General features: G+C 38.8%; 1 protein-coding gene across 2 annotated transcripts in view; it reads left to right on the top strand.

Annotated features, from left to right (window-relative positions):
* LOC110473756 (ethanolaminephosphotransferase 1) overlaps positions 1-19,504 on the top strand; it is a 56,370-nt gene that overhangs the window by 17,090 nt on the left and 19,776 nt on the right. For both annotated transcript variants that reach the window (XM_085572100.1, XM_031504028.3), the window contains exons 3-6: positions 1,266-1,374; positions 3,470-3,544; positions 9,333-9,601; positions 18,207-18,315. In XM_085572100.1, coding sequence (XP_085428226.1) covers positions 1,266-1,374; positions 3,470-3,544; positions 9,333-9,601; positions 18,207-18,315 — 562 coding nt within the window. The remainder of the gene's footprint in view (positions 1-1,265; positions 1,375-3,469; positions 3,545-9,332; positions 9,602-18,206; positions 18,316-19,504) is intronic.

The following is a 19,504-nucleotide window of genomic DNA, read 5'->3' as shown; positions in this document are numbered from 1 at the left end:
CGGTACACCATCGGTTTCATGATTTCTCTTGATTATTACAAATTGCTCTATAGTTGAAAAAGATAATCTAGTCAGGATAGTTAATCAGCCAAAGCATTCAGATTTTAAAAGTAAATTTAAGTAAATGTAGCAGTATGATAAAATAAATTAATATGTATTTATCTGTCTGTTCAGCTAGCTAGTCCAGAAATATTAACAAAGCATTTGATTTCAAAACTATTGTTAGCATAGTTATAGTATACTATATATTCTATAGTACATTGTAATATGCTATTCCTGTTAGTATCAGGAATTATATGACTTGGTTTTCTTTAATGTTTTCTTATACTATTTTATAGTGTTGAAGTACTTTATATACATTTTGAGTCCTTAGACATTCCAAATAATTTAATTATAAGCCTCCAGTATTTTTGTGTTTTAAATATATTGCTAATGTGTTTGAGTGATGGTAATGGTTGATACTTAGTATTTCTGCAAATATATTCTGTCTAAAAATCATGTAGAAAGCTGTGTAGGCTATTTCAAAAAATATTCTGGAGAAACTGTGTTACTTGGGGAGAGTGTTCTTAAAAGGGATTCCTTTTGCAGTATAAGGAGCACCTTAAAGCCACAGGGAATGAATGCCTGATAATAGTTACTGGGACAAAGAGGTTTAAGTGAAGGCAGAGAGTCCTTTTCAGCACCCTCCAAAGCAAAATGAATTAATAGAGTGTTAATAATTGATGAATAAGGAGGGAGAGCCTGTCATAAAGTTACTATCTAGAGTGTAGGGAGATGCTTGTAATGGGGAGATATTCTTTATCTAAAAGTGTAATGCACTCGGGGCCTGATTTAGTTGATGTTTTGAGTAAGAAATTATTCACATCCTTTGGAAGAAGGACTTTCCTTGTTACAGAGTGGGAATACAATGCTTAAAGAACCTGCCACGTGGATGCTGAATTACCACACTGGGGTGCTGCAGTCTTCTTTCAGTTCTGATACAGCTGATTACAAAAGGCTTTCCTTGGGGGCTGGGTAAATGAGGATAATGTACAACATTTTAGTGGGAGTACAACATTTTAAAAATATTCTTACTGCAGTCACAGAAATCAGGCAAAAATATTGCATTTGAAAATAATTTTCCCAATTAAATGGGGAAATATATACAAATCTGAACATTGTTGATGTCATATAAAAGCTTCTTTCCTGATATAAAATATTTTATTAAAATAAGATTAAAAATTTGAAATATAATTTTTCTGAATTTTTCCTTCATTTTTTAACAGATAGTGCCTTTGTGGATTGCTCCCAACCTGTTAACATTTTCTGGATTTATTATGATTTTATTTAATTATTTTCTAATATCTTTTTATGACTGGGACTACACTGCATCAGGTAAATATATTAATGTTGTAATTTTTCAGAATTACTGAACTGTTTATACTTCTGAATGTTTCAGGGAGGTATCAGACACTTAAATCTTCCACTTATTCCCTTAATAAGGCTCCTATAGGCGCAGATAGGAGAATCTGCCTCACACATAGCATTATTAAGTTAGATAATTTTATTGAAAAATCTTACTTAATTTTATCCCTAAAATGGGTTTCAGCATAGCTGCTTGAAGTCTCTGGGAAGATCTCATTATATTTAAAGTTTATTCCTGCATTTAAATATGCAGCCAAAATCTACTTGAATATTCTTCATAACATTTTCATTGATTTCACATTTCCTGATACCTAAAATGATGCTTGAAAGAGTTAACTTCCCTTTCATTTCTCCACATACTTAGACCACTATTCAAGACTGCTTTTAGACAAAAACATAGTTGCTAAATAAATGTCTTTTCAAATTATGACTTTTGATGTCCAAGTCCATGATTGCTCTTCACTGAAGATGAAGTTAGAATTTTTTTGATCTAATTGCTCCTGAGCATAGGGCATGTTTGGTTTGGATTTCTCAGACCAGCTGTTGAAGCCCACACAAGGTAGTAAGAGTCTTCCAGAGTCTTCCAGGTGATTAATATGTAATATATATATAGCAAAAGTCTTTGATTTTCTTTAAACTAGACAATTCAGTGAAGATAACACTTTTAATTCCTGAAACAACTACATTTAGCTGCCTTTATTTTGTTATGCCTGTGGTTAGCTTCAGGAGGTACCTTTGTTGTGGTTTGTTGTACATTTATCACAGCAATTCTAGAGGCAGGGATACTTGTTAGCAGTTTTGGTTCAAAAGTTACATTTTCAGGACCAGCTTGTTATACAGTTGTTGGAGCTTGTTCTTGAACACCTGTCATTTTTTTATCAATGCAGATGATATTTACTCAACCCTGTAATAAAAGAACATCCAGAACAGATCTTTTTTCATGGGATGATGTTATCTTGACACATTCTCAGTATATATACATGGAATTGCAGACATTTGAAATGGTGATTAAGTCTGTTAGAGTTGAGACATGTATGTGTAGTTTGCAAGCTTTTCCCAAGTCCACATGAGAGCAGTACCCATCATTTCTCAGTTGCTGGGAAACCTTCATACAACCTAAAGGGACTTTGGAGTATCATATATCAATCCTATACCTAGGATCAGAAATAAAAAACTTAATTTCCTGCACATTTGGTTTTCATGGTGCAGTTTGCAGATTTGCAGCTAGTAGTCAGGAATTGTGATCTTTTCTTTCAGAATGGCAAGATGAGGCACTGAGAGAAAGGTAATCAGGGCACTGCTTTAGGTGCTGGCATCTCCTGGCATCATTCAGGCAAGGACACAGCTCTGTGTGCAGGAATTCTCTGTGTTTGGTGCCAGATGGCAAAACCTGAGAGGACTTTGCATTTACAACTGTTTAGTGTTGATGTAGTATTGGGTGATGTTTAAGTTAAATAGAAGTCTCTTTGGAAAAAGGATCAATTTCTTTAAGGGACCAGCAATAACCTTGGATTTGTTCTATCAGCAGAACTTGGGGCTCTGTCCAATTCAACCATCTTTTCCTTCTCATGGCAAAAAAAAAAAAAAAAAAAAAAAAGGGTGCTAATATTTCTGTTAGCCTAAGGACAAAAACTTCCTTTTCAGATCTCTGTGATAAGAGTGCTACACAAACCCCAGATTGGCACTGATAATAATGTTTGAAAACTTCTTTATATATATATATATATTACATGAACATTAACTAATTTTTCAATGGATAGTCTTCCCATGACCTGTGAATATTTTTGCTTAGTTGCTATCATTGTTTTGTGTAATACTAGAGTCATTTCAGGACCAAAAAATATCTCTATTACCTTTTGTCCTTTATGGTGAAACACATTCAAACCTGCTCAGTGCTTCTTTGATAGAGCTCACCAATGCCTGAAGGTCAGACTCAAATATTTCAATCTGTTTGATGCAGTGTGTTAATCAGTGGCAGCTAGTTTGTATGTACATACATATCTTGGTGGATTTCTTTGATGTTAACCCCTGTTACACTGACTCACTACCACATTTTTTTTTTCAGGTACCAGTCCTGGACTTGTTCCCACCTGGGTGTGGCTGTTCAGTGCTTTTACCACCTTTTGTGCTTATGCTTTAGGTAATGTACAGTGAAATAATTTGCATGTCTGACATTTTCATGTAATTTTATCTTCAAATTCACTAGTGATGATTCTGAGATAAAGAGGCATTGTGGATAAATTACTGATCTCTTTCCAAAACAGTTCTCTTAGATTAAACAAACAAACAAACAAATAACCCCCAAACCACAACACACACAAAAAAAATATTTGTAAGACTTAAACCTGAAACAGCATATTAAGTAATATATTAGAGGTTTTATTACAGTAACTGTTATCCCTCTTGAAAGTTCAAATTATTTTAGAGGAACAATGGAAATCATAATATAGCAGCAGTCTGGTTCCGATCCCCCTGCCATGGGCAGGGACACTTCCCCTTGATCAGGCTGTTCAGAGTCCCAGTCTGGCCTTGAACACTTCCAGGGATGGAAGATTCCCAGCTTCTCCAGACAAAGCAATCCAGTGCCTCACCATCCTCACAGTAAAGATTTTCTTGCTAATACCTAATCTAAACCTACTTTCTTTCAGTGAACCCATTCCCCCTTGTGCTATCCCTACATAAAAATCTTTGTTCCTTGATGATGACATTCTGAGAAGCTCAGATGCCAGAATTAGCAGAGGGTGCTTTCAAAGATAGGAAAAATAAAGGACAAAGCAGAATAAAGGAATTTGTTAGGCACTTCAGTGCTTAAGGAGTGTGTCAGGAGAGATGGTGATGACAGATGTGATGACAGACCTGAGCTTCTTACAGAAATAAATATATATTTTTTTCTTTCCTCTTGCTGTTTTTCTCCCATAACACCTACACCTCACTTTCATATTCCATTTTTACTACTTTATACTGTGCCATGAGTGTATTTTTAGGTATGTTGCACCTTGCTGTGCAGTGGTGTGAAGACAGACCTGAAATCATGCTGACCTGGGAGTGAGATCCACGTTAGTGTGGCTTTTTTACTTTCTCTTCCAAATCTCTCTTGTTCCAAGCTAGAGTTTCCACAACATGGTGCAACAGAGTTATTTTTAGGGGATACTAATGGTAGTATATTTAAAGGACTGCATTGTTCTCTATAGTAAGGGCCCAGAAAGGCTGGATACATGTAAAAAAGGAAATCTTATAGGCACAGGAGCAGGCTATCCCTAGCTGAGCCATCAGGGAAGAAGATTGGCCTGGCCAAACAGGGAGCTTTCACTGGCACTTGGGGAGAATAAAAAGAATTCATAACCTTGGGAAATAGGGGCAGACAACTCAAGAAGAGTGCAAGGATGTCATCAGGTCTTGTAGAGAGAAAACTGGATTGGCGAGAACTTAGCTAGAACTCCATGTTGTCACCACTGTGAAAGATAATACAAAATGGTTTTATAAATACATTAATAACAAAAAGAGGGCCAAAGAAAATCTCCATCCTTTATTGGATGTGGAGGGGAAATTGTAACCAAAGATGAGGAAAAGGCTGAGGTACTTGATACCTTCTTTGCCTCAATCTTCAGCAGAAAGACCTGATATCCTCAAGGCAGCTGCCTGCTGAGCTGGTAGGCAGGGACAGGGAGCAGAACAGAGCCCCTGTAATCCAGGAGGGAGCAGCCAGTGTCCTGCTGTAATCCAGGAGGGAGCAGCCAGTGCCCTGCTGTAATCCAGGAGGGAACAGCCAGTGTCACTTTCTAGCAGAGTAGCTAGAAAGAGACTCAGTGGAAGAGGATCTGGGAGTGCTGGTTGACAGTGGCTAACATTGAGAAGTGTGCCCAGGTAGCCAAAAACACCAATGGCATCCTGGCCTGTATCAGAAAGAGTGTGGATAGCAGGATCAGGGCACTGATCATCTCTCTGTGCTCAGCATCATCAAGCCTCACTTCAAAATCTGTATTCAGTTGTGGGCCCCTCACCAGAGGAAGGACATTGAGATGCTGGGGTGTGTTCAGAGAAGGGCAACAGAGCTGGTGAAGGGTTTGGAGCACAAATCTTACGAAGAGCAGCTGAAGGAGCTGAGGATGTTATGTCTGGAGAAAAGAAGTCTCAAGGATGACCTTATTGCTCTCTACAACCACCTGAAATGAGGCTGTAGCAAGTTGGGGTCGGTCTCTTCTCCTAGACAACAATCAACAAAGACAAGAGGAAATAACCTCAGGCTATGTCAGGAGTGGTTCCTGTGTGACATCAGGAAGAAATTTTTCTCTGAAAGGGTTGTTAAGCCTTGGAATGGGCTGCCCAGGAAGGTGGTGGAATTGCCATTCCTGGAAAGTGTTTAAGAAACTAGTGGACATGGCACTTAGCATTATGGTTTAGTTGACATGGTGATGTTCAGCCAGAGACTGAACTCAATGATCTTGGAGGTCTTTTTCAACCTTAATGAGTCTGTTCTTTGATGTTAAATGTACCCTCCCTTTGGAGCTGTTTCAGGTAAGGCCATTGCAGTGTAGCCATATATTTGTATGCCAGATTTGAGATTCTCAGGCTATATACAGATGTAGGCTGCAGTGCTGTGCAGAGGGGCTGACCACTTTTGGGATCAGACCAATGCTTGTAGAGCCATCTTGGTTCACCTGGAGTATCCCCTGGAGCAGATGTATCCCTCTGCATTCTACATACCTTGGCATTTCTATTCAGTTGGTGAGATTGGGCCAAAATATTTTTTGTCCAGAATTTCTTTTTATTTGTACCATAAAAAGCAATGGGACAACAATCCCTTGAAGGTGACTACTACTCAGTTTTCTCTAGCAGCTCTCTGTACTCAGAAGCAGTGGTTTCTTTTGTGAAAACCATTTTTTATGTCATTGTATGGAATTTAATGAAGGGACTATTGCTTCATAAATTGGAATTACATATTGGAACTGTTACTGTGGTACCCCAGAAGGCTCATGGGAAGTTCAGCTTCTGAGATTTTGAATGTAGATGGTTTTTGCCAATGAAGCTTGTAGTTCCTAATACTTGCAAGACAAGGAATATGGTGTTGACAGTCAAAACTATAATTAACTAATATATACGTAGATTTTTATGTTTGCTGTCCAAACCACTTCATGAAATATTTAGTCGGAGATTTAATTTTGCATGGCAAAAATTTTCCCTCTGGAAGACTGCAAAGAACCATAATAACTAACTAAATATGCAACTGTAAACTTTCTCAGCTTATTTTAATGACACAGTTACTCTCTCCAAATACCCTAACATGCTGCTCTCCATCCCTCCTGCTTTTTTAAGGTGGTTTGGTATAATTTGCTTCCATGAAATGGAGTACTTTTTGCTTTTACTTTGAATTCCACTCTTTAAAAGTTATACAAACTTTATAAAACGGTGTATTTATGAATCTTTGTGAGACAAAATCATAATATAAGAATTCTAAAGCAATGGAAGTGTGAGACAGTGTATGTTAACCAATGAACACACACCATTGTTGACATGAATGATTTCAAACTGAAACCTAGACCAGAAAATATTTTTAGTCTTTTAAAAAGCTAATGAAGCTAAATAGAAAATATGGTTAAGGATTTCTGAAAATCCAGTTTGATGTATGTGTCATATAGTTTCTGTATTTTTTTTTCCATGATCATTATAATTAGAATCACTGTATTTTAGGACAATATTATAAGCTCCTTTTCAGAAAAAGCAAGTTTTTGCAAAATGAAAACCACTTTTCACTGTGAGGTGAAACATATATTTTATGTTTCAGAGATATTAATGGATGGAAGAATTTCTAATTTTATTGCAATACCTTTCAAGTAACCTCAAGCTTATACAGTTTTCTTTCTGCACATTTCAGTAAGATGCTGAAAATTCAATGGAAATATTAATAGAGAGAGAATGAGTCTCTAGAAGGAGGCAAACTATAGTTGAAATCCTAGATGAGATATTTAAGTTTTAGAGTTCTGAGAACTGTCTCAAAAATTTGTGTTTGAGCAGAGGATATATCACAGCTGTTTAGCTATTACAATAGAGATATAGTCTAAAATCTGTACAAAATGAAATCCCATCTTTTCCTGGTTTAGGTCCCTGAAGTATATTTACATTAAACAAAACTCACAGTACTGCCAAATAATCCAGGGAAATAAGGAGCATATGATCTACAGCAGCTGTGGTGTCTTTGGTCTCACTCTGCTGAGTTGTGTTCCTAGTCAGTGTTGGGTTATTAATGCTATCAATAGCTAATAATTGTTAGCTATAGCACCTTCCAAGTAATAGAAAAAAGAAAAGCATCTCCATTTTATTTTGAGATTCAAGACAAAACCAAGCAATCTGTAAGGTTTCTTCTGTGTACTTTTCCCTAAGAGGCTTATCATGCATGTTTACACTTAACTTTAAGAGGAAAATAGTTCTATTTTTCACCTGCACAGTGTCAGACGAGACTAAGGGTATGGTTTGACATTACAACTCGGAAACATTACAGCTGCTAGACTACCTTTCTCTGCATTCAGCATTCCTCCCTTGTGCCACCTCCCTTGCATTTTGTACCATTCACAGTGCCAATTCAGTGACCCAGAAGAAAAGATAATGTTTGCTGTCTTTCCACCAGCTGAACAGGCTGCAGGTCACTCTGTTCAACAACAGTGAACTACCAGGTCAACTCAAACCATATTGTCCAACTACATCCTCAGAGTTATGTCCTGTACAGTGCTGGATCATTTTTTAAGCACTCGAGTACTAAAAGTGAACACATAATGCATCTTAACTATAATGCATTCTTAGAATCATATAATTGTACATGTTGGAAAAGATGTTTAAGGTCATCAAGTCCAACCATTAACCCAGCAATGCCAAGTCCACCACTAAACCATGTCCCCAAGTGCTGCATCTGCACATCCTTTAAAATCCTCCAGCGATTGTGACTCCACCACTTACCTGAGCAGCCTGTTCCAAGGGTCTTGTTGTATAAAGTTTTCCTAATGTCCAATGTAACCTCCCCTGGTATGACCTGGGATTGTTTCTTCTTGTACCTGAGAGAAGAGACTGGCCCCCATATCACTAAAACCTCCTTTCAGGTGGTTGTAGAGAGTGATAAGGTCACTCCTGAGCCTCCTTTTCTCCAGGCTAAACAACCCCAACTCTCTCAGACTTGTGCTCCAGACCCTTCCCAGCTCTGTTGCCATTCTCTGGATACACCCCAGCCCCTCAATGTCCTTCTTGCAGTGAGGGGCCCAGAACTGAACACAGAATTCAAGGTGTGACCTCACCAGTGCTGAGTACAGGGGGACAATCACTGCCCTGCTCCTGCTGGCCGCACTATTTCTGATGGAGGCCAGGATGACATTGGTCCTTTTGGCCCCCTGAACACATTCTTGTATGAAAACTGAAAAGTTTAAAATATATGTAGGCACAAATACAAATAAATTTTGTGAAATTTGTTCCTTTAAGCTGCCATTTAACTGTTAGTCATTGAGGTATTGAACATCAAGGAACTTAAATGCCCTAGTGAATCCACCCCCAAGAGGTGTGAAGGCTCAGAGGGTCCACGACACCAATGGATGGGCAAGAAGCCCTATGGACAATTTTCAGCACTTGAAACTAATTGCAGGAACTGATGTAAAAATGTTTCAACACCCCTGGGGGCAAGTAATTATGAGTGTCTTTCTAAAATTCATGAGGAAGGTGGCATTTCATTTCAGAGCTGAGGTAAGGACAGAAAAAATACTTGATATCTGGAGCAATTATTTTATGAGCAGTTCTAACCTGTTGGTATTGAGGGGGCTGTTGTGCTTCAGTTTGCTCTCATTAGTGTAATTTTCCTGTATGTTATATATGGCAGTAGTGAATTGTATGTGAAGAAATCTACTCCTTTTGTTGTGCTCTAATTCTTTCTTTTCCTTTCTCAATCCTTCTAGACTCCATAGATGGGAAACATGCTCGAAGGACTCAGTCCAGTACTCCTCTGGGAGAACTATTTGACCATGGGCTGGATAGCTGGGCTACCTCCATTTTTGTGCTTTCTTTTTTTTCTGTCTGTTCCCGTGACAATGGGAAGACTGGAGTTTCTGTATATACAATGTATATATATTTAAGCATTGTCTTGTTTAACTTCATGTGTTCACACTGGGAGAAATATAACACAGGAGTTCTTTTTCTTCCTTGGGGATATGATATAAGCCAAGTGGTAAGTATTTATCATCCCTGTTTTGGTTTTTTAACTATGTAATTGTTTTCATAATATTAAAGCAATAGAAAAATAGAGTTCAAGGCAAATATATTTGGCTGAGATATTGAAATATGTGAAATTGCAAAACCCTAGAAGTAATTCAGAAATATTTTCTGCATTTGCAATAAAGGGCTGCTCTTGAGCAAATTGTCAGCATCAGTGATTCATTGCTGTGCAGGAGAAAAAAAGGCTTGCAGCAAGCCTAGCAGCCAGACAGTGCCCATGAGAATGTCATTTAACTGCATTTGATTTATAGTGTTAACAAAAATTACTGTGCTATCTGAAGCCACAAGCTATTTCCCCCCCAATACCAGATTGTGAGCTATGATGTGAATTAGTCCAAGTAGTGTCTATTAACAGTAATTACACAGTTACACACTACCAGACCTTCACAATTCTACTCCATTTTATAACAAATGTGGTAATGGAAATAGCACTGTACCTATGAAGAGAGCAGTAACTGTTGTCAAGTGAGTTCTGCCTTTGAAAAATAATTCAGTCATCATGGATATCAAACAGTCATAGACATTCAGTAAGGTGAATTACTTAGCCCACAGTCATCACCAACTGAGTTCTTGTCTGGTTTTCAGCCCTATGGACATCTTCAGAAAACATGCCCAGGGCACCAGAGTGAATGGTATCCTCAGTGCACAGATGAGTAGCAGTATTAACAAGCTCAGTGCCCTTCCAAAGGCCCAACACTGGGTTTTTTGTGGGCTGGCTTATCTGGGTCTCAGATAGCCAAGGTCTTGCAGCCTGAATAGCACAGTCAGTCTTCTGAGCTTCCTGTTACAGGCACGACATGAAAGGTACAGCCAAATAACTGAAAAGAAGTTTGACAAATACTCAAATATGTGTTTTAATAGAAATACAGTATTCAAATTAATGGCTGCAGCTGTAATGCTGTAAACATAATCAGAATCCAGTGGTTTGAGAACAACTCAGAGATGGTGGTCCAGCTGTGGTGCATCTGTGTTGTCCCCTAGAAAATAGGTTTTGGGAGAAGTTGGCTCAGGACTAAGACATTAGGCAGCCAGCTGGTCTGCAAGTTTCAGCCATGTCTGTGTAAGGCTTCTCTGTGGAGTTTTTCCAGCAGGAGGGGAATAGCTATGTTCAAGCCTATTTCACTTGTTACTCAGATGATCACTGTACATGTGAATGTTTAGAAGGCTCTGCTGGATCTCTGCAGCATCCAAACTGTATTAGTGGTTAAATCTGGGAATGGGTATCAACTAGCAGAGCAGTACTGTTAACTCAGTCAGTGCCTGTTGCTGACCTGTGCCTGTGGCCCTGTTTTCTCATCTGGGAAATAACAGTAGTAATACGTCCCTGCCTGACAGATTTGTGGTGAGGCTGAATATTAGTAAAGTTTGTAAACTGCTTTGATTAACTGGGATGCAAGGTGCTAACAAGTGTTGTTTCCTGTTCTCCTCTGATGCTGAACTGCTGTCCTGCTCACTTGCTTTTTAGTGCTTTCTGTGATGACTTGATTACAATCAAAGTGATAAGCTTGTAAATGTGAGAATTTTTTAATGTTCTTTAGCACAGTCATCAGCAGTGGTAGAAGACTGTACTACTGAAATCCCTGTATGTTAGTTTTCCCATTGGTAAAAAAATAGCTGTTTTGATTGCCTATGAACAAAGAGAAGGCAAGCTTTTTAGCTCAAGGTGGTATTTTTCCATTAGTCCAAAAATATACTATATGTACACCAGAAAGTACCTAATATATTTTTTCCAATTCTACTGACTAGTCTAGTAAAAGATCTTAATTCCCCTAAAAAATTGGTTTTGTTTTGTAAATTCATTCAGCAGGTTTATATTATATGTGCACTATTAAAGATAGGTCTTCATTTCCAGTAGCTTAGAGGATACTGGGGACAATAGCAAATATCTGATGATGAGTAAGAAAGGTAATGTTTCCCTTGCTGTTTCTTTTTCTCCATTACTTCTCTGCCAGGTATTCCCACAATCACATTTAGAAGCAGAGAGTGTGAAAGCACTCACTAGCTGCTTCCAGAATGATTCACAATGTTTAGTTCAGTATTTCCTCCATGGCATTCCTCGCTGGATTGCTGCAGGAATGTGCCTCTCTGTCCTGTCTTCAGTAATTTCACCTACAGCTTAATGTTGCACTGGCATGTCAGACACTCTGCTTTTAAACTGGTGGGTAGTCAGGAACTTTGGGCTTTGTTATTGCCACAGAAATCAAGAAAAACAGTAGTTACTGTCAGAGTGCAAATAGAGGACTGATGACCTTAATGAGCACTTAAGTGGCATGTGGCTCCCAGGACACTGCTGCTGAGTCAGCTCTGCTGTACATAAACACAGCCTGCTCACAGGCTGCCTCAGCTGTGCTAGAGAAAGAGCTGCTGTTCCTCATGAAAAAATACCTTGTTATAGACAGAGAAATCTGTGGCACTTATGCACATCACGTTTTTCTGCGACTTGATGACTCATCAGAACTGGGAACCCAATTACGCTCGCTGGGCTGTAATTGGCACTCCAATTAGCTTTGATTACAGCAGACAATCATTTGCAGGAAGCTGTGGTTTGTAAACTTGAAAAATGGCTCTAATGTGTCTGAGAGATGCTTGGTCAGAGGACCATTCTGTTTGTGGATCCGGAATCAAGGTGGCAGCAAATGCAGCAAGGGAAAGCTATTCCTGTCTCTCCTCCCTCCTGCACAAGGATCTATCCTGTTCTGATTCCTGAGTAGCAGGAAAAGGTGCAGGGAGAGGAGACTCTGTATCATAGCATCTAGACAATTTCCATGCACTTTTGAGTAAGCACACCTATTGGAAACCCCAAAAGTCTGAAGGCTAAAAAGTAAACCTCTGCTATAATCTGTGAGAAATTACCTTGGATATATCTTGTGAAAACTAAGACTTATTTTTGTTACAGGACAGACCAAAGAAAGCTAATATCTGCAAATTAAGTTTCTTGAAGGAAAAAAAAAAAGACAAAGCTTTTCTGCCTTCTTACCATATGATAATTTTCACAAACATCTTCTTGTTTTGTTTTAAAAAAATTTGTTTTCTTTCTGAAGAATTTACTATTACCCTAATGAAATACTTGTCTAATCCTGCTGTTGTTTTTCATAAGTCACTGCAGTTGAGTTCATAGCAGGGGAACAAAATACTATTTTTTCCTTAATATGATGTAATGATACATCTGCTCCATTGGTGCTGCCTTTAAGTGTAGCAGGATATACCCTTTATATTCTTAATTAAAACTTTAGAAGTAAAGAGCTGTGTGACAGCTACAGTGACCCAGACGATTCCACTCTCCTTCCTCTTCCTCTCCCCAGCCAAGAGGGGCAAGCTCAGAAGAAGCACAAGCAGCAAAATCCCAAAGGCAACAGGCAGCTCCCTCTGAACCAGCCCTTGCCCTGCAAGGAGAGGATGACCAGAAATCCCACAGATAGAGAGTTGTGCCTGAAGGGATGGGTGCTTGTGCCATGAGCCCCAGCGTTTCAGGCTAAGATGCTTTCCCAGCTGCTTCTGCCTGATGGCTTTGGACAGTACCACCTAGAGCTTCTGGGAGAACCCTCTGCCTGCCTCGGAACTCTGAATAAATGGAAGTACACGATGCCCCTAGCAACTGAAACATTGTAGAACTTCTTTTTCTCCTTCCTTTCCATAAAGCTGGGGAAGGTTTCTTTCATGGCTGCCATATACCAGGTTTTCTTTTGACAAGCTTATTTACAAAAGCATGCTAAAATATGTTCTATATGACCTTTTCCAGGGATGAACTGCAGGGAGTGTTTTAGGAACTGGCAGAGAAATCCCAAAGAATGCAAGTGCACATCACATAGTGAAAAAATTTCTACTTCCTCTGAGGGGCAAAAAACCTTTCCTATTAAAAAGCAAAATAAAGATGCAAATATATTGTTCTTTGGTCACATTATCAGGATTCACAATTTAATTTCAGTTGAAAGGATGTTCACTTTCAAAGCTTTTCTAATTTGAAGTGTCTGTGGAAAGCATAGCCTTTCTTGTGAAGAAAAGTATTATTACTTAGTTCCAAAGTTGGAGCACAGTGGAATGGTTGAAGTAAGAGAAGTGATAGCAGTGAGGAAGCAGTGCTGGCCAGACCCTGGTGTCTGCTTCAATCTGCCTCCAGACACGGCTGGAAACTGATCTCAATACTCAGTTATCTGGGGGAAGCCCCGTGGTGTATCCATGTAAAATCTGAACAGAAGAACCTACTGTGCACAGGCTTTTTCTGCAGCAGACTGCTTCATTCTTAATCACTTGATTATAATTCCCTTGATAATTAATTATTTATTAAATTGATTAATTAATATTCCATGTGCTTTTAACTATTTGTCTATAATGTCTAAATGCAAAGTCATCTTTTTAGGTAAAATTTTTCAAAGTAAAAGATTTGCAATCTTCAATTATTTATTGAAATAAAAACACCTGAGAAAAAAATAAAGTGGAAAAATTGCACATCACATTAAAGCTAACTCCTATTGAAATAGCTTGTAGGAAATCATTCTTACTCTTTTAGGCAAATGTCACATTTATTATCAGAAGAATGAAGTAGCCTTGTATTTTAAATTACTTTTCTTCCTAGATGTTTATTTTGATTATTGTGTTAATGGAAAATATTTCTACACATGAGCAATTAATACTAGTGAAATTGAATATTACAATAAAATTAATGTCAGGTTTTTGTGGAATCATGAAGAATTTTAAAGCATATCCACATTTTTTAGAAGATGACAAAATATTTGATTTTTTTTCATCATGTAGAATATCACACAGCATACTAAATGTGCCTGTGTGTAAAACAGAAGTGGTAAACCAATGGGAAGAAAAAAAATTTATGTACACATAGTGGTCACAAAACTTACACCTGAAATAGTGAAAAGACATGAAAGAGATGGTTATTTAAAATATCAAGAATTTTAGAGGACAGGTAAGAGGCTAGAAGGTAGAAGATTTTGAGGGGTTATACTGCCTTACATTTATATAGAATTTTACCAATGCCATATCAAAGAATTATTCTGATTTTACACAGGAACAAATGTGACTATATTGCTGTTATTAACAAAATCGTGGCAGGACAGGGAGCCCCTGCTCAGAATCCAGCTGTCCTGCTGTCAGCTATATCAAAGAGCCTAAAAATTAACACCTTGTATTTCCCTATCTTTTCCATCATAAGTATTCCTCATCCTCATAGAGAAGATCTTGGAAAGACAAAAATATTCCTGCTCAGATTCTGCTGATAGTTGGAATCCATAATTGTACACATCTACTTTACCTTGCTATATAGTTCTCACTTGTGCTATTGTGGTGGGTGGAAGCCAGGCACCCACCAAATCTGCTCTATCACTCCCTTCTGCAACTGGACAGGGAGAGAAAATATAATGAAAGGCTCATGAGTTGATAGAAGGACAGGGAAAGATCACTCACAAATTACTATCATGGGCAAAACAGCTCAGGGATATTAATTTAATTTCTTATGAATCAAAATCAAAGCAAGATAATGAGAAGTAAGACAAATCTTAAAAACACATTTCCCCAACCTCTCCCTTCTTCCTGGGTTCTACCTCCACTCCCCCACTGGGACAGGGAGTTATGGTCAGTTCATTACAGGTTGTTTCTGCTACTGCTCAGGGAGTCCTCCCCCTGCTCCAGAGTGGGTTCCTCCCATGGCAGACAGCTCTCTGTGAATTTCTCCAGTGTGAGTCCATCCCATGGGCTACAGTTCTTCATAAACTGCTGCAGCACGGGTACCTTTCCATGGGGTGCAGTCATTCAGACACAGCCTGCTCCAGTGTGGGTCTCCCACAGGATCACAAGCCCTACCAGGAAACCTGCTCCAGCATGGGCTCCTCTCTCCAGGGGTCTGCAGATCCCTGCCAGGAGCCTGCTCCAGCATGGGCCTCCTGCAAGTTCACAGCTTCCTCAGAGGCACCCACCTGCTCTGATGTGGGGACTCACAGGGGGATCTCTGCACCTCCCTGGATGTCCATGGGCTGCAGGGGCACAGCTGCTCCCATGGGCTGCACCACAGGCTGCAGGGGAATCTCATCTTCACCTTCTGGAGCACCTTCTCCCCCTCCTTCTGCCCTGACTCTGGTATATGCAGGGTTGTTCTTCTCACATAGTCTCACTTCTCTCTTCTCTGGCAGCAATTACAACTGCACAGTAAGTTTTTTGGTTGGTTTGGGGTTTTTTTTTCCTTTAAAAATATGTTATTCCAGAGGCATTATCACTATTTCTGGTTGGTGCAGCCTTGGCCAGTGGTGGGCCTATCCTGGAGCTGTCTGCCATTGGCTCTGCTGGACATGGGAAAAGCTTCTGGCAGCTTCTCACAGAAGCCACCCTTGTAGCCTCCCTGCTACCAAAAACTGTCTACACAAACCAAATGCAGTTATTTAATTTGGACTTCTCATTTTACAAAAGGCTGCAATTATTTTTACTTGCTAGAGATTACATTTATATCTGAAAAGTACTAAAGCTGATGGTAGAGAGATAAGTAAAAAACTTGTCCATCTTTTCTTAAGTAAAATTATTCAGTTGAACTTAGGAGCACTGCTTTACTTTTCTTTTCACCAGCAGTGCCTTAAAAACAGTTTATAAAGATGATTTGCTAGCTGGTTTATACAGCTTAGGCTTTGCTAGTAATTTTGACAATCTTCAATTTTTTGCTAGTATAGCTTAGATCAAGGGACATAGCCATTTTCTCATCCTTCAGGCTCTCTAAAGGAAGTCTGCTTTCTAAAGCTGGAGACAGCTTCAGTGTAGTCAAAGTGATGAGTCCTTAAAAAACAATATACCAAAATTTTGAAGCCAAGGAGTGGTTTTTCCCCATATGCTACATCTGTTAAAAGGCAGTCTCGATCTGGGAGTCTTGCATCATCAAATCCCAGGGCAGGGCATTCCCTGTGAGAGCCCATTGCATCCACACCCCTGTTCCTAGACATGCACTGACATCTGACAGTGATGCTCATGGCTGCCCTGCCAAAAGTACTGACTGTAATAATGGTTAATACTGAAGTTCCTCTTTTATCACTTGCCAGAAAAGTGTGTTCAGGATTCAACGTGTGAGGGTAAATTCAGGCTCCTTCAAAGCCAGTTGGAGTTTTGCCATCAACTTTGATGGGGTCAGGATTCCATCCGTCATGTCTTATGGGTAATGTAATACAATTTCTTCAGGAAGCCAAATGTTAGCTCTGATGTAGTGGATTGCAAAACCCAATATACGTGTCCTTCACTTAGACCAAAATTTGACTCACTGTCTTCAGTGGCCCAAGACATAATGGCACTCACTTGTGCCTGCTGCTCCTTGCTGTGGATCTGTTTTCCTGCTTATTCTTGAAGAGGCAATTCAAACATCCAGTTCCACAATGCAAAATCCAAGCAAAACCTCATAAAGACCTATATACTGACAGGGCAAGAATTTTGATTTCAGATACAGAGAAGTAGGTGAAACCAAATGTAACATTATCTACGTGTAATAGAAGTTTAAGTGACATCAGCATTCTGCTCTTAATCTGTGATCTTAAACAACCTGGTAATTAACAAAGAGATTTTCAGTGTATCTTTGAGTTAAAATTTAATAGAAGACCAGAAATGTGCTTGTTGAAGTTCAAATGGAGAAAATACATAACATAGAATAAAACCTGTGTATTAAAGAACCTGATTAAGAAATAGTAAAATCTGTAACACAAGAAAAGCCGGGAACAATTTTTTTCATCCCAGAGTAAGAAGCTGCATTGAGTGGAAAATATAAAGGTTACTGAATGTTACCTGGGAATAAAGAGATGAATATGCAGTTTTCTAAATGGCATTGTAATTAACATTGTCATTTTAATTTAGAGCTAGTGTAGCATGAAACATACAGCCCCTTTTATGGGTTCTGTGGCAAAACTAAGCAGCTGAGAACAAAGCAGGCTAGAGGAGGGCAGCAGTCCCTCTAGCTGGGTGCTCCCAAGTCTTGTGTATATGTTCTTTCACTCCTAATGACATCTACATGATTCTTTTTGTGTCCTGTAATGATGTTATCTGTCAAAAAAATTAGGGAAGACTTCATCTCCTTCCCATTATTTTTATTTCTTCACATTCCATTGAATTTTTTTATTATTTTTTATTATTGTTTTAGATGATCTTATGGTATTTCTCCCTCCCCTCCCCCCAACAGTTATTCTGATACGATCAGTTCAAGGGGCAGAGGTGCAAAAATAACCACATTACTAATTCTGAAGTCTTTATCTAAAAGCAGGGGAAAGCATGTGCAGTGGGGATAAAAGTGGCAATAGAAGTGGATTTAGGTATTTCGAAAAGCTAAGTCAGTAATACCTAACACATACAAACAGATGCACACATTACCAGGGAAGCTGCTTGTTTACCTTATTTCATAGATTTTAAATAATTCTGTTGGTGACCCTGCAAGTTGCTTCACTGCTTAGAAATAATTTTGCCATGGCAGCAGAAGGTAAGGTAGGGACAGGAGGTAACTAATTTTTTTTTTTTACTTTTGCATTTGTATTAAGATTATAAATGAAATTCTCTACCTTTTGATGTAATGTAAGTTATCTTTTTTTCTGTAGGTGTTAATAGCAGCATATCTGCTCACCGGTACTGTTGGTGTGGAGGTCTGGCAGAAGCCTTTTCTGTTTGGTTATTATATTACAGATGTATTAGTTATCCTGCTTATAGGTAAGTGTGCAGATCTATGCAAAAGTGTACTGCTTCTTAATTATTTTGATTTAGTAGTTTTTATATTTTTCTCTTTTGTTTGGTTTTACTTTTCTAAGTGTTGGCTTGTCCAAAAATACATGAATAGAGATAATTATAAGGGTTAATACTGGAAAACTTTTAAAAAGAAGATAACTTTGGAATTTTTTTCCTCACTGAATTACTGTATGCTGCATACAAATAATATAGAAGACGCTCCTTATCTGCATGTGCAGTTCAGTGCAGTGTGCTGGCTTGCTGGGCTCCCAAAGTCTCAGGAACTCCTCATGTCACTCAGATATAGTGTCACTTACATTTATGTATATTCTAAGTTTAGTGTTTTGGCCTGGAGCACACTATGTTCCAAAATATTATGTACAGAGGGGATGAAGACATTATTTAAATAACCTTAGATACACAACTGTAAATATGAATAAAAGCCGGGTTGTTTCTAAGCTCTTTAGTATTCCTTTGCAAACAGAAGAGATTTATTTTTCATACACAGCAATAGCCTATTTGGTCATTATTTGATACTGTCAGTGTAGTTTGAAATGAGCATTGAATGTTTTTTGACTGCTATATCAAGACTGAGAACAAGAGCGCTTACATTTTAATGAGTTAAAAATAGAGACATCTTAGCTGAAAATCTGTGTAAGTAAAATGTCTTTGATGTGTGGCTTGAAAGGTGAAGAAATTAGCATATGCATTTTGGAGATTTTTATATGAGCGTACAAGTGGTGAGAAGAAGGCACCAAAATGCTGTTTCACATGAGCACTCCAGGCTTGCATCCCAAGAAACATCTGCCCTTGAGCCAAATGGAGGACATGGTTATAGGTGCTTCTCCCATGTCAGCTCGAGAGGAGCCATTTGAGCATTTTGCACTGATGTGTGCTTTCACCGCCCTCTCCCTAGGGAAAGGTTGGCAGCAGGTACCACCTCTTGTCCCAGCACTGTTTCCCAGAATTCCCAGATTAGAAAGGACCCTGTGTTCAGGCTGTGCTTTCTAATGAGCAGTGTCTGCAAGGACGTGGTTTTGTACTTTACCCAAAAAAAACCCCAGCAGTGTGTGACCAAGATGATACAGTCTTTTTCTAGTCAGACCTGATTTAGGCACTCTGAGGAAAAGAAAGAAAGGAAGGGGGGAAAAATAGTGGTTGCCTTTCCAGTAGT

Source organism: Lonchura striata, chromosome 2 (genome assembly GCF_050655825.1).
Source record: "Lonchura striata isolate lonStrDom1 chromosome 2, ASM5065582v1, whole genome shotgun sequence".
NCBI classification, from domain to species: domain Eukaryota; kingdom Metazoa; phylum Chordata; class Aves; order Passeriformes; family Estrildidae; genus Lonchura; species Lonchura striata.
This window is presented reverse-complemented; position numbering and strand designations above follow the sequence as displayed.